This window comes from Sprattus sprattus, assembly GCF_963457725.1.
Source record: "Sprattus sprattus genome assembly, chromosome: 2".
Classification (NCBI taxonomy): domain Eukaryota; kingdom Metazoa; phylum Chordata; class Actinopteri; order Clupeiformes; family Clupeidae; genus Sprattus; species Sprattus sprattus.
In genome coordinates this window covers 11,522,989-11,536,907 of record NC_137921.1, presented here as the reverse complement: position 1 = coordinate 11,536,907, position 13,919 = coordinate 11,522,989, and the positions used below count along the sequence as shown (strand labels likewise).

General features: G+C 43.9%; 1 protein-coding gene across 1 annotated transcript; it reads right to left on the bottom strand.

Moving 5' to 3' along the window:
- Positions 1 to 5,859: 5,859 nt before the first annotated feature.
- On the bottom strand, positions 5,860 to 12,869 carry idh3g (isocitrate dehydrogenase (NAD(+)) 3 non-catalytic subunit gamma; the record flags this gene model as incomplete). The annotated part of the gene is made up of 12 exons (XM_080858264.1): positions 5,860 to 6,873; positions 7,247 to 7,393; positions 7,696 to 7,756; positions 8,007 to 8,101; positions 8,483 to 8,629; positions 9,096 to 9,198; positions 9,616 to 9,749; positions 9,881 to 10,013; positions 12,167 to 12,227; positions 12,344 to 12,459; positions 12,609 to 12,706; positions 12,834 to 12,869. Coding segments are annotated over 11 exons (1,089 nt in total), but the record flags the coding sequence as incomplete, so codon positions are not given.
- Positions 12,870 to 13,919: the final 1,050 nt, after the last annotated feature.

Sequence of the window (13,919 nt, the reverse complement as noted above, 5' to 3'; positions counted from 1 at the left end):
TTCGAAAGTAATCATAGAAGGATGAATAATTAAGATTGGGGGAGAGAGAGAGAGAGAGAGAGAGAGAGAGAGGAGAATGCCTGCCGGGAAGTGTGGACTGAAAGACTGAAAGAAGAGTCTGTGTGTTCGTCCTCTACGACGGCGTGTGAAACGGAATGCGCTACTCTGTCTCGTGCTGATTGATCAGAGGAGAAAGAGAGCCCGGTGTGCCAGGCCAGCGAGCCGAGCAGCGAGTGGATATCTCTGGGTTTTAGTGCTGAAGTGGACAGTAAATGCAACCGCCGGGTTAATCATCATTAAAGGACCCCTGGAAGCTATTAGACATTCCGGGCAGCAGGGCTTTATGAAGAGGCAGGGGGAGAGGAGGCCACTATTGCACTGTGAGCATGCAGTGGCAGCATTTAAAGTTCCAAGTCAGTGTAGCGGCCATAGGCCACACAGTGCCGTGGGACATGTTTATATTGGCTACGGTGCCAATAAACAGGAGAGAGCGAGGAAGGGAGATCGGAGAGGGAGACTGGAGAGGAACAAGGTGGTGTACGTGTGTTTGTCCGTGTGCGGAAAAAGAAAACCATACGACAAAAAAAAAAAAAATCAGTTAAAATATTTTGTCAGTTTCACATCTGTCCTTGCAACCTTGACTCTTGACTTTGAGATTGGAAAAAAATGTGCACCTTCAGTCGTCCACCAAGGTGCAGCAATTCTGGAACTATCAGCGTGTCAGCCTGCAGGTTCTTATCATGGCTCTGACATGACATGAGGTGAAATATATCTGTGCCTGGGTGGCCGCTGCAGAGATCCCTTGGAGGTGAGGCTGTGTGGAGTAGGGCTGAGAGACTTAATGAGGGAGAAGTGTGGGAGCTGTCTGATATATTAGGCTTTGGGGCTTAACACCAGGGCCTGCAGGCTCCGAAGTTATGTTGGAATTTGAAAAATGGCACTGAATGGCAGATATAAGTGGGCCAATTCTTGCCCAGGGCCCAAGAACAGGTAGTTCTCTACTTAATCTTCCGCTTCAAAGATTGACAAAATAGGAGCACACACGCACATATGCACACATACCCACATCAGTAAACAATAATAATTCATGGGTTGGATGTATACACACAACAGGAGACAGTGGGAACACCTCGACCTACACACCAGAGTATGCATTTACAGATATTACCCATGTAAGGGCTCTAATGTCATGGTATCTCCATGTATTATGACCAGCATGAGGACATCCACATACCGAGCAGACATGTTTGGCGTGGTGAATTTACAGCACCAGGTTGGAAAGCAGACAGGAACAGCTGTAACCTGGATGGCTACCCTGACCACAGAGCCTCGTTTTGGCTTGCCCGGCCTGCTCCTCCTGTTCGGTTCTGGGGATCAGCTGGAGGGAGTGGTTGACGGGGCCGCAGGGGCCCGGGCAGACTAAGGCTCATTATCCTGAGTGAGGCCCCTAGGGGCCCTCTCCTGTCAACTCATATGAGGACGGCATTCGGAGGAACACTGCTTAACATGATCATGGGAAACTGGTGCTTTTTAGGAGCACACAAAGGAGAAAAGGGTTTATAAAGAGCTGTGTGTCCAACAGAGGTATGTAACAGGATTTGTGCCAGTGGTCCTTTTAAGTTAAAAATGAGAAAAGGTTTACTGAAACAATCCTGGATGTCTGTCTCATGCCCCAAAAGTGCCCTGGGTGTTTTTTTGCAACTTTTGACGTTCATTTTGATTAATAATAATACAAATTTGCGACCGGTCCTACAGTCGCCATCAATTAGCATGAAAAGCTGCAGGTAGTCTGCAAAAAGTCAGCTTTAGTCATATGGAAACAACAAATACAGGCAAATATTAATCAGACTTGTGTTTTCTGGTGGATTTACTGAAAAATCTGTTTTAATCAAAAGCATTTTAGAAACGGTTCACCTAAAAGCATGACAAGAGGCGGAGGAGATAACCAGACATTTTTTGTGTTGTAGGGGAAGAGAGAGAGAGAGAGAGAGAGAGAGAGAGAGAGAGAGAGAGAGAGAGAGAAGGAGACAGAGAGAGGGATAGAGGCAGAAAAAAAAGAGATGAGAGATGGGTTGGGATTATGTGTCAAGCATGAATAAGAGGGCCTACGTAAAAAAAAACGTTAAAAAAACTGCTTCAAAAAACAGCATATGGAATCTTTTTATATTGAAAGTCTCATCCCAGGAAGGGTTAGAGAGATTAAACTGTGTTCTAATGGAGGGTATGTCCACAGCCTTCAGAGCAGGAGTAAGGGCATGGATCACTCTGTGCTTCTAGGTGATCATATCCTTTTGAAGTTGGCTGAATGATAATGATCAGTCATGCACCTCACAGATCTGCTCTTTGCTCTTTATCACATTCGTGTCCTCTATTTCTTTCCCCAGGCTCTATCTCACTCCCCTATCTCTCCTTCTCTCCTTCTCTCTCTCTCTATCTCTCTCTCTCTCTCTCTCTCTCTCTCTCTCACTCTCTCTGTGCCTTGCAGGAATTCATGAGGAATGGCTGTAAATGAGCTCAATAGCTGTCTAGACCAGCCTCTGGCAACAAGCACCGGAGTCTCACGGAACCACAAGAGGATTCTGGGAGTCAGTAGGAGAGGAAAGCACAAGCCCTCCACACAGAGCGTGTTTGATCGATTGGGCCAGTCACTGTGAACTGGCATAGTGTTGTCCTCTGCTTTGGACAAAAGTTCTGGGTCTTTGTGTCCCCGGATTTTTGCAAGAGAGGGGAGACGCAGAGAGGGAGGAACTGGCGCGTGTCCACACATCTGCGCCTGCAGAGTGTGACAAGACTTGTTGACATCACGTTTGTGTAGTGTAGGTTGTCATGAAAGCAATGCACAGCCACTGATGAAATGTCAGCTTTGGCACTGCTGCCCGGAAAAAAAAAGGCATGGAAAGAAAATAGAAAGGTGGTCAGAAAATATTGACCAGTTCATCACTCACACACAGCTCACTATTCAACTAAAGTTAGTCTTCCACTCTCGCTCTCACTCTCACTAGCTCTTTGTCATTTGAGTCATAAATCCACCCTGACTGAATGCCATGCTCGGGACTGGCTGGCTTGACCCCTGCATTATATATAACAGCAAAACATGGGCCTCAATATTCCAGCTGGTTTCATCATGTCGTCGAGCCCCGGCTGAAATTAAGTGCTGTGCGGAGCGCATGCACGGGGGGGCCTCAGCAGGGAGCCAGTGCTACAGCAGACCTCTGCCCCACATGTGATGCAATAAAGGGCCTCTTTGGTCTTTTGTCTCATCTCCCCAGCACCTCCGTCCCCCCACCACCACAGATTAGCGCCCTGCACCCTCTGACAGCAACAGATAGCGGAGCCAAGCCCACGGAGCCAGAGCACAGCTTTCACACAGGTGGGATCAATTCCCACACCCACCCCCACCACCCCTTTTCGCCTGACGGGGCCTCTGGAGCCCCCACTAAAAGCCCATCAACACATGCCGCAGCCTTCCCGGCACGACCCCTTCCCCTGGGGTTACATGTGAGCAAAATATGCACTTATAAGGCAAGCATATGGTCCACTCCACTGGACATGGATTCACAACACTTCATCATCATCATACTGTACAGTGCAACCCCCCCCCCCCCCCCCCCCTTACTGTACATCCAGAGAGCTCAGGCATGTGAAACCTCCCGTTGAGGTCCTGGGGGCAAGGGCTGCTCTGACCAGAGGCCGGCTGGACGCTGAGAAGCGTCTATTAGGGGCCTGGAAATGGAGGAAACCGCTGAGCGACCACATCTTCCTTTAAAACCACATGTGTATACGCTGAAGCAGCGCTAAGCGCTAGGCAAGGCTTAGGCCAATACACACTGACCGTAGGGCAGGATGACTAATCAAGACAGGGCTGATTAATTACCATCATTGGGGAGAGCACAGAGCATTTTGGGAGATGGCAACAACAAAAACAAAGAGGCTCAAATAGTGAGAACACACACATTTTAAATTATGGTCAGGCGCGGCGGAATAGGAAGTGACCTTTTGAAAGTGGGATTTCAGTGCATAAACACTCAGAGGACAGGCAAAGGGAAACGAGCTGGGAAAAGGTATGACGAGCGCTACAAGTCGTGGCAGCTAATATTACTATGTGTATAATATCGTTTTCATTTCAATGTCTGGCAAACAGGCACCTCGTTTGTCAGGGGAACAGCTTGAACTGAAGCCACAGAGGAGGCATCAAATCTTATCTGAGATACAAAATACCGACAATAGAACCCGCAGAGGTCAAAGCAGTCACGCTGGAAAAATGACATTCAGGATGCAGACACTTCAGACCGAAGCAAAACAACTTATTTTTAAAGAGTAAGGTTTATGACCCATAGATTTCTCACAACACTCCACATGAGATTGTTGATGTTCTGGCAATAGTTCAATTCTTCACAAAGTTGGTGAAAGCAAGTTATTGCTTCAGATTAACTAGTGGAATACAGCAATAAGAATAAAGTTGACCTTTGACATTTGTGGTAAAAAAAATAATACATTTGTGGTTTAAAAGACAGCTGCACCTTCCCACTGATGTGCTTTTGCTTTCAGGCACTGCTGACTCATATTGGCCAGTGCTGTGCATGTCCTCTGGGACTGTATGCAGACATGAGATTGTGTCGATAAGGGAAGCTATGGAAGATTGATCAGCACTGACAGAGAAATTGAAGGTGTCATAGCAGCTGCGAGAGAGAGAGAGAGAGAAAGAGGGAATAGGTGAGAAGTGGATAGTTGGGAACTTTGCCTCCAAACAAAGGATCGATAGATGCAAGCCAACTTCATGTCTCGGAAGACTAGATCCCTGACAACTGGAGGGAGTTAAGATGAGATAATGGGGCCAAAATGTGAGAGGCCAAATATACTCATGAATAATCTCCAAGCGCAGACCCCCACGCCATTTATCATTACAGGTCTCATATTTCCGTATCTCCCACTAAAAGGGATATTTACTACAGGGATGTTTCCTGGTCATGGTTATATATTCAAACATGAGGGACTGCTGGACACTCTCCTCCCTGCCATCTAGAACTTTCCACTGGAGTCATGGGGGCTGTGGCAGGCAATTTTCATCAGGTAGCCTTTTGACTTTCTCTGCGGCAGAACCTGCAGCAGCAAAAACACGCTTTTTTGACAAATATTTTCAGTGATAATTTTTTTTCCACGTTCATTTTTTTCCCTTTAAGCTGAAAACTGGAGCTTGAAATATCCAAGTTGTTTTTCACAGAATGTTCCACAGCTCTAACACGCTGTACATGCTAATTGAAGTGATTATGTGTCAACTCTGCACTGTCACACAAACACACACACACTCACCATTAATAGGACACATGTGGTGCTCCTGTGCCCTCCAATGGCTCTCATTCATTCACTCTGATGCTACTGTACTTTGTCGCCATCTAATGGGCAAATACCACAAAACAATATGAATGCTTCATCACAGAAAAAAAAATCTAAATCAGCTTCTCATATAAAAATGTGGCTTGGATTTTAAGAGTTATAAAAATCACAGGAAGCAAATCAGTCACGTTCTCCACCCAGGTGGTTGGTTTGCTGGAAGCGAGGCTAAAAGACTTGGCGGGTCAGCTGTGCTCGGAATCAGTGGCTATTTTTCATGAGTAATGTGAGGATCCAAGGAGGATTAACACGGCCTCCAGTTGCCAAAGCAAAGCAGAGCAAAGCATAGATCTTCTGAGGGGAGGCTTGGTATTCTGTCTCAATTAAATACTCCATTAAGAGTAAGGGCAGCTTGAGTCTTTTAAACTGCTACTTGTGATCTGCGGGACAAAGGAACTAAGAACTCAAAACAACTATAGAATTTACAGTTCCGTTTGTGTACATCTACAGAACAAATTACACAGAGGAATGGATGAGCAACCGTTTTATTTAGATTTCTGGACAGTTTTGATATTCCAGCCATGCGTGCTTTGGCTACATTGTTGTTCTGGAAGTCAGCCATTTTGTATTAGATGCAATACAGGATGAAGCTTCTTCAGGATAACAGACATCTTTAAGGTTACTTTTTAAGTTTATTTTATATTTAAGATTTTTAAAGAATAAATAAAAACAGGTTCTGGACGTCATTGACATTTTCCCCCAGGACACACGTAAAGCACTGTTCATTTAACAGGAAACTTGTAACAGTAATGAAAAGAAACAAAAATGATTAAGACAAATGTAGCAGAAAACAAACGGAATTACCAAACAAACCAATATCACAAGGCAGTGCGAACAAAAGAGAGGTGAAAAGGCCACTTAAAATACCAACAAACAACTTCATAACACCTCGTGTGAAATCCCGTCCTGATGTCTCCCCTGGTAGGGATCGAGCCCGTGGAACAGAGGGTGGCAGAGCAGCGGGCGAGGACGACACCGAGGACACAGCGAGGGCCGCGAGGTGAAGACAAATAAGCAGCAGAGATGGGGAGACTGGGTCATGAGGTCTCAAGCCGATAGCATTTATAGCTGAGGGGAGTCCTGGGGATGTGAACTGTAGCTGCCCCACCAGATTAGACCTCCGCTAGCCAATGTAAACCTTTGTGTTATTGAACCACCATTAAGAGCTACAAAATAATGGAATTGGGCAAGATATTGAATAAGGTTTGTTATGATGGAAAGTGTACCTTGGAATGTGATATGAAAACTGAAAGGTAATTTTGTGTTATTGGAGATGAGTTGCTGGCTACTGAATACGAAGTGTTTTGGGAAAATGAGCTAAATTATGTTCAACCATGCTGTTATTGGACACCAAATCACCAAATCTCTCCCCCTCAAAAACACCCACACACAGACACGTTGGTGGTCAGTCAAAAGGGAATTTCATGGGGTGAAAACACATTTACTTGAGTTCAAATGGAAGTCTTCTTAAAGTAGTTTGATCTAGAGGAAAGGGGAGTGAAAGGACAGCATTTCAATGGCCTATTCCAAGGGTGTACACAGGTATTGTTATAAGTTCCACAGAGTTATCATTCCAGTTATTATATACACACTCGTCTGACAGTAAAACAATGACATTCAGCAACTCTTTTATATATATTAAGAATAAGTGCTGTGGAATGTAGCTTTTAAATGCCATACGTTCCTACATTTTATAAAAAGTATTATTGCATAGCAACTCATACTGAAAACTCAGTCACATCAATCAGCACACGATCACACCGCTTTTTACTTGAAATATAACCTGATTACATTCCACCCATAATTGGGTTGCCCTCCCACTCTACACACTGTGCAGACAACCGGTGATGCCCACCTGTGTGGTGGTCCTGGAGTGAGTGTTCATGGATCCAGGCAGTTAGATGTGCTCACTGGTAAGGGGCCCAGTGCTCTGGATGTGATGCATGATGGACTGGACCACCTCTGAAGTGGTGCCCTGCCCCCCGATGTCTTGAGTGTGCAACTACAACAACCAAGAGAGGCAAACATCAATTCTCCCCCCCAAAAAACTCTTATTTTGCCTAGCATACATGTAAACACACAGGCAGTATTAGCGTAAACAGCATATGTAGCAATCTGCGACTTCAGCCAAATATTTCACAAAGGTGGAGTACATACAACAGACTAAGAGGTGAAACATTACTAATGGTGTTTCCATTTCTAGACTTGGCTGGAAATTATCGCAGGTTTAATTTTGAAAGTGTCAAAATATTTGAACAACCACAAGCTTTCAGGCAGATCTTGTGATTAGGAGTGGATCCTTACCCGAGTCTCGTTTATGGTCTTACGGACAGCACTGCGGACCATGCTGGCATACTCGTGAAGCCTGGAAAAATCGAGAGGATTTGTTTAAGTTTTCACTTTAACAACAAAATATACAGTAAATAAATATACTATATAAAAGACTTATAACACACAGGACCATGCAATCAAAATCTGCTGTGAGGACCTAAAACTGTAGTCAACCCTAAATACCTGACATTTTATAAACAAGCAGACATCATCAAAACAAACATACTCTTCATGACTTTGAAATATGGGCACATTGCACTGGTGCTGGGGAGTGGAGGACTCACTTGAGGTGGTCCAGCATGAGGCAGCTGGCCAGCAGCATGGCGGTGGGGTTGGCAATATTCCTGTCAGCAATGCTCTTGCCTGTATTCCTAGTGGCCTTGTGGACAAAAAGTTCAAAGTACTTTATTGTCAGTCACAAAAACAACGAGACAGAAGAGGCAGCACCAGACAGCTAAAACAACTTAAGTTGTTGTGCACACTTACTGCCACAGCTAAATAATAAAAAAAATGGCAATTAATAAATCGATAAATAAATATCCCTGAAGAGAGCAGCCATCAATCTGACAGCAAGCCTAGCCAGCCAGCCAGGAGAACACCAAGTTGGTGAAAACAACCAGAGAGGCTCCAGTATTGAGGAGGTTAGGGGGTTGATTTCATGGCCAGGTTTTCTGCAGGATGCTTCTCACCATCATCGTTGCATACATTGTTAAGTTGTCTATGAACCCAAGTAGTCTACTGACGATAATGTGGTACTCACGGTCTCAAAGACGGCGTAGTTGTTGCCGTAGTTGGCACCAGGCACCAGACCAGGGCCACCCACCAGGCCAGCGCACACGTTGCTGACCACGTTCCCGTACAGGTTTGGCATCACCATGACATCAAACTGTTGAGGTTTGGACACAAGCTGAAAAAAAAAAAAAACCACCAAAACATTTTTAAACAAACTGAGCAATGGTCATACAAAGCTTGATTAATGTTATAAAACTATTTATTTAAGAAAATCGGGAGGAAATGTTACAATGAATAAGCACAGTGGATAAGATGTTGGCCAAGTGCAGAAGATAACCACAGCTATGCTGACATTCACTATATCAGCACTTCTTCTGTTATAGTTGAAGCATTTTTACAGAAACAATTTGTACCTATTTTTATAGGCAGCTTGTTTTCAAAAATCCTCAAATTCATGGTAAATGGTCACATGAAGGGGAGATTAAAAAAACCCTACAAAGCATGTCATGGCTGTTTTCTAGTTAGTCGCTTCTTTTAGACAATAACACTGTAGTGCCTCTTTCAGCGAGGAACCATGTCTACCCATAAATACAAAATGATTCATCATGGTGACGGCTGTTGCAAACTGATGAGTTGCTAACCTGCATAGTGGTGTTGTCCACAATCATGGCGTCGAAGGTGATTTCTGGATATCCGGATGCCACCTCCCTACAGCACTGCAGGAAGAGGCCGTCACCAAGCTTCCTGAAGGCCAGAGAGGAGAGTAGTTACCCTCTAGCCTTACATTTTTTTCACTTATCAGATGCTCCCATTTGAAACAACTCGGTAAATGATAAACTCAAAAACCTCTTCTGACAGCAGTTCTTACAAGGTGACTAACAAAAAGCCTAGTGTGTAAGACCATGCATATAGAAGGTCTCGTTATAAGCCTGGTGTAAAAGTTCAAAACATTTAATATCAAGCAGCAGGTAAATATAAACACCAGCATAATCATATTAATCACATCAAAATACTAATTAATAAGTAGTACAGTAATCAGAAAATACTAATATTACACCTGTTGGAGATCACGAGAGGAAGTAGGAAGAGGAAGGATTAGGATTATTACAGATTCCTAAATGAGAGAGATACTACATGATGAGATGGACTGGAGCAACTCACATAATGTTGGCCTTGTGCACAGCTGTGACCCTGTGGCGGCCCTTTTCGCGGGCCATTTTGAAGGCGTATTCAGCGATGCGCAGGGAGTTGTGCCTGGTGATGATCTTCATACTCTCCACAACACCAGACACACTCTGACAGGGGATGATAGAAAATAGATGAAGTGATGAGGAGAGAGGCTGTGTGTGTGTGTGTGTGTGTGTGTGTGTGTGTGTGTGAAAGTGTGTGTGAAAGTGTGTGTGAGAGTGAGAGAGCATAGACTCACCTCATGCTCAAGACTACTGTACTCCCCCTCTGTGTTCTCTCTGATGATGATGATGTCTATGTTCTGGTGGCGCGTCTGGACACCTGGGAGGGACTTGCAGTGCATTACATTGGCATAGAGGTCCAGAGTTGTGCTAAGAGAGAGGAAAGGGAGAAGCTGAGAGTCATTGGGAGGCAACGCCACTGGCATTCTGTCAAAATACATCCAGGCTAGCAAAAATTGCCACCCTAATACCGCTGGAAAAAATCCAACCAGCTGACTGAGAGGCAAGACCAACTGTTCTGTATTGGAAACTTAAGACGTCTAAAATTACTAATGAAAAAGTATATATTTTTTCATGCATTTTTAAATCAATTTCATTCGCCTTATTCTACCAACTAGTAAGAAGCACTGACAATAAACTTGCAACTACATGTATGTCAGTTGTTTTCTGTATATGTATATACAGTCATTGACGAAAATGTTGGCACCCCTGCACTTCTGTCAGATAATGCACCACTACTCCCAGAAAAGTGTTGCAATTACAAATGTTTTTGTATTCACATGTTTAATTACTTAGTTTGCATTAGAAAAACACAAAAAATCTGAGAAATAATGCCAAATCTGACTTTATTCCACCTAAAACTCAAAAAAGGGCCGAACAAAATTATTGGCACCCTCAACTTTATAATAAGTAGAACACCCTTAAAAATAAAGAAATACAAATATCTGAAATCAATTGCTTCCTGTAACCATTAATGAGGTGTCTTACACCTCTCTACTGGAATTTCGGACCACTCTTCTTTTGCCAACTGCTCCAGGTCTCTCACATTTGAAGGGTGCCCTCTCCCAACTACTGATTTGAGATCATGCCCCAGTTGTGCTATGGGATTAAGATCTGGACTCATCTCGGACACTTCAGAACTCTCCAGTGCTTTTTCTTAACCATTTCTGGGTACTTTTTGAAGTGTGCTATGGGTCATTGTCCTGCTGGAAGACCCATGTCCTCTGACGGAGACCCAGCTTTCTGACACTGGGCCCTACATTGCGCCCAAAAATGATTTGGTAGTCCTCAGATTTCCTGATGCTATGCACACAGTCAAGGCATCAGGTTCCAGAAGCAGCAAAGCAACCCCAAAATATCGGTCCAGCTCCACCATATTAGCCTGTAGGGGCCGTGTTCTTTTCTTTGAAGGCCTCATCTGTTGTCTGTAAACTGCTTTATCAAAAAGCTCTACTTTGGTCTCATCTATCTACAGGACGTTCTCCCAGAATGATCTTGGCTTCCCCAAGAAAGTTGTCAAACTCAAGTCTGGCTTTTTTACGTCTCTGTGTCAGCAGTGGGGACCTCTGGGTCTCCTACCATAGCATCCCATTTCATTCAAATGGCGACGGATAGTGCAAGCTGACACCGTTGTACCCTTTGTCTGCAGGGTAGCTTGAATTTATTTGGAAGTTGTTCTAGGTTATTTATCCACCATTCAAACAATCTTTTGTTGCATTCTGTCATCAATTTTTCTCTTCCTTCCACATCCAGGGAGGTTATCGCCAATGCCATGGGCTGTAAACTTGTTGATGACACTGCGCACAGTTGACACAGGAACATTAAGATCTCTGGAGATGGACTTGTAGCCTTGAGATTGTCCATGCTTTTCTACAATTTTGGTTCTCAAGTCCTCAGACAATTCTTTGCTCTTCTTTCTTTTCCCCATGCTCAACGCGGTATACACAGACACACAACACAAAGGTTGAGTCAACTTTGCTCCATTTTAACTGATTGCAAATGTGATTTCTATATTACCAGCATCTGTGGCTCGCCACAGGTGAGTTTAAATAAAGATTAAAGGAGCATTACATGCTTCAAATACAATTATTTCTTAAGGGTGCCAATAATTTAGTCCGGCCCATTTTTAGATGCGTCCGGCATCTCTATAAGAGGGTATGTCCGTCCGTCTGTCGGTCGGTCGGTCGGTCGGTCGGTCTGTCTGAAACGCATTCTTTCAATTGTAATTCCCTCCTGTGTCCACAAGGTGGCAGAGTTGACGCATCTTTGTCCGGTCGGACTTGTTGAGTTTTATGTGTAATAAAGTCAGATTTGGCATTATTTGTGTTATTCCGATGCAAACTAAGTAAATAAACATGTGAATACAAAAACATTTGTAATTGCAACCCTTTTCTGGGAGTAGTGGTGCATTATCTGACAGAAGTGCAGGGGTGCCAACATTTTCGTCCATGACTGTATGATCTATGGATAATAAAACCCATACAACATGCATCAAATAATGTCAATGATTAAAATAATCTTACCGCAGGAGGTTATTCCTAGATTTATGGGATGGTGGCATAATGTGGTTGGTTTCAATGTTTCCTACAAACAAGGAATATATGTGGGTTGAACATTCTGATTCATTTCAACATGACATCACCGTGTGAGAGTCAAACTGAAGCAGTATTTTCAAATAATGGTGCATGATTCATACTGACCCTTAAGGGCCACTCCATTACGCCGGATGGCAGTGATGGCGTTATTGATGTCATCCTCAGCGTCAAGAGAGGAGTTCACATTCACCACCTCAAAGTCCACAGGAACGCAGCTAAACCTTCAAAATGGTGACAACATACCAGCTTTTACCAGAGTGTAGAAACAGCTACAGCACAATCACACCACCTCAAGAGCTTCTTGAAACCAGTAAAATTCCAGTGTATCAGTTTGGTTCTAACTTTAGCTTCTCTGGCCCTCTCTGCATACCTGAAGAGCTCCCTCACGTGGTTGAGCAGCTCGGGCCCAATCCCATCTCCGGGAATGAGGGTCACAGTGTGTCGACCTCCATACTTTGCAGGGGGTGGCTAAAGAAGTAACCAGTTCAGAATTAAACCCAGACCCATATTTCCTCCAGTGTATCTAACGAGTAATTGAAGGGTGTTGGTTTGACTGTTAAGTATTATGTGAATACAATGCCCAACTAGTACTTACAATGATTGGACCCTTTTTGAGGATGACGGACGAAAGGAGAGAGAGAAGTAGTCAGTAAGAGAAAAGACAGCACACCAGAACTCAAGAGTACAGATGAAAAGTGAACCTGTAGTATGTACCCCAAAGATATTTAGGCTTGTTTAAGAGAAAACAAAAGACTGAAGGTGGTTCTAGAACAGGTTTGGCTTGATATGAAAAAAACATTCTAGACAATGGCTTAATCTGTTCTAGTGTCATCTGCAATCTGGCTTAAATGAATAGTAAACTTTAGTAATGCTGGAGTAGCAAGGAGGAATGTCAACCAAGTCTTCTTCTCCACTCCCAAAATTCTCCCCACCACCTCAGGATGTAAAAAGATTCCGCAAATAGCTTTGATAAGGACCGGGTTCACTCCATAGCCAGGTGATGGAATGTGGAGAGCAGCAGACACCCTGCTCACTCACCGTGTAAATCGACTTCCCTCCGTGAGAGTTGAACGCAGCACTGAACACCTGTAAGCAAACGGCCGAGACTTTCCATGACCATTCAGTGTTTAAGCAGCAATAAAGAGTTCTGTTACAAAACTAGTCAGCTAACTACCTAAAAGGCATGCAAAAACCTAGTAAACACGAGCTACAGACCAGCTGACACTGATAGAAGCTTGCCACAACACTAACTGGTGTCTTTTGGCAGTATAGCTTGCAATGTCATGCATGTGAAAGCTTTTCTTCCATTTTTGCAGGGGGTTCCAGCCCGTTAAACAGACGGCTGGGAAGACATTGGTGTTTATGGACTCCATACTCATGACCATATGCTATCTAAATGAATGTGAGGATGGTACCAAAACTAGTTGCCTAAAAACATACCTCAAAAAGTGTCAAATTGTTACATAGTGTAACTTTAAGTGGCCGTATATTAATACACGAAAGGTGTTTCAATCGTGAGTGGGTGAGAGAGGCTATGGTTAGGAGAGCTGTGCATGCGAGTGTGTTTGTGATGATGTATGTTTAATTGTATATTCGTCTATTTCTGTAAAGGACGCCCTTGAAAGCGATACAGTTCTTCTCAAGGGGTTTATCAGCTAATGCATTGTCTAATGTAGCAGAG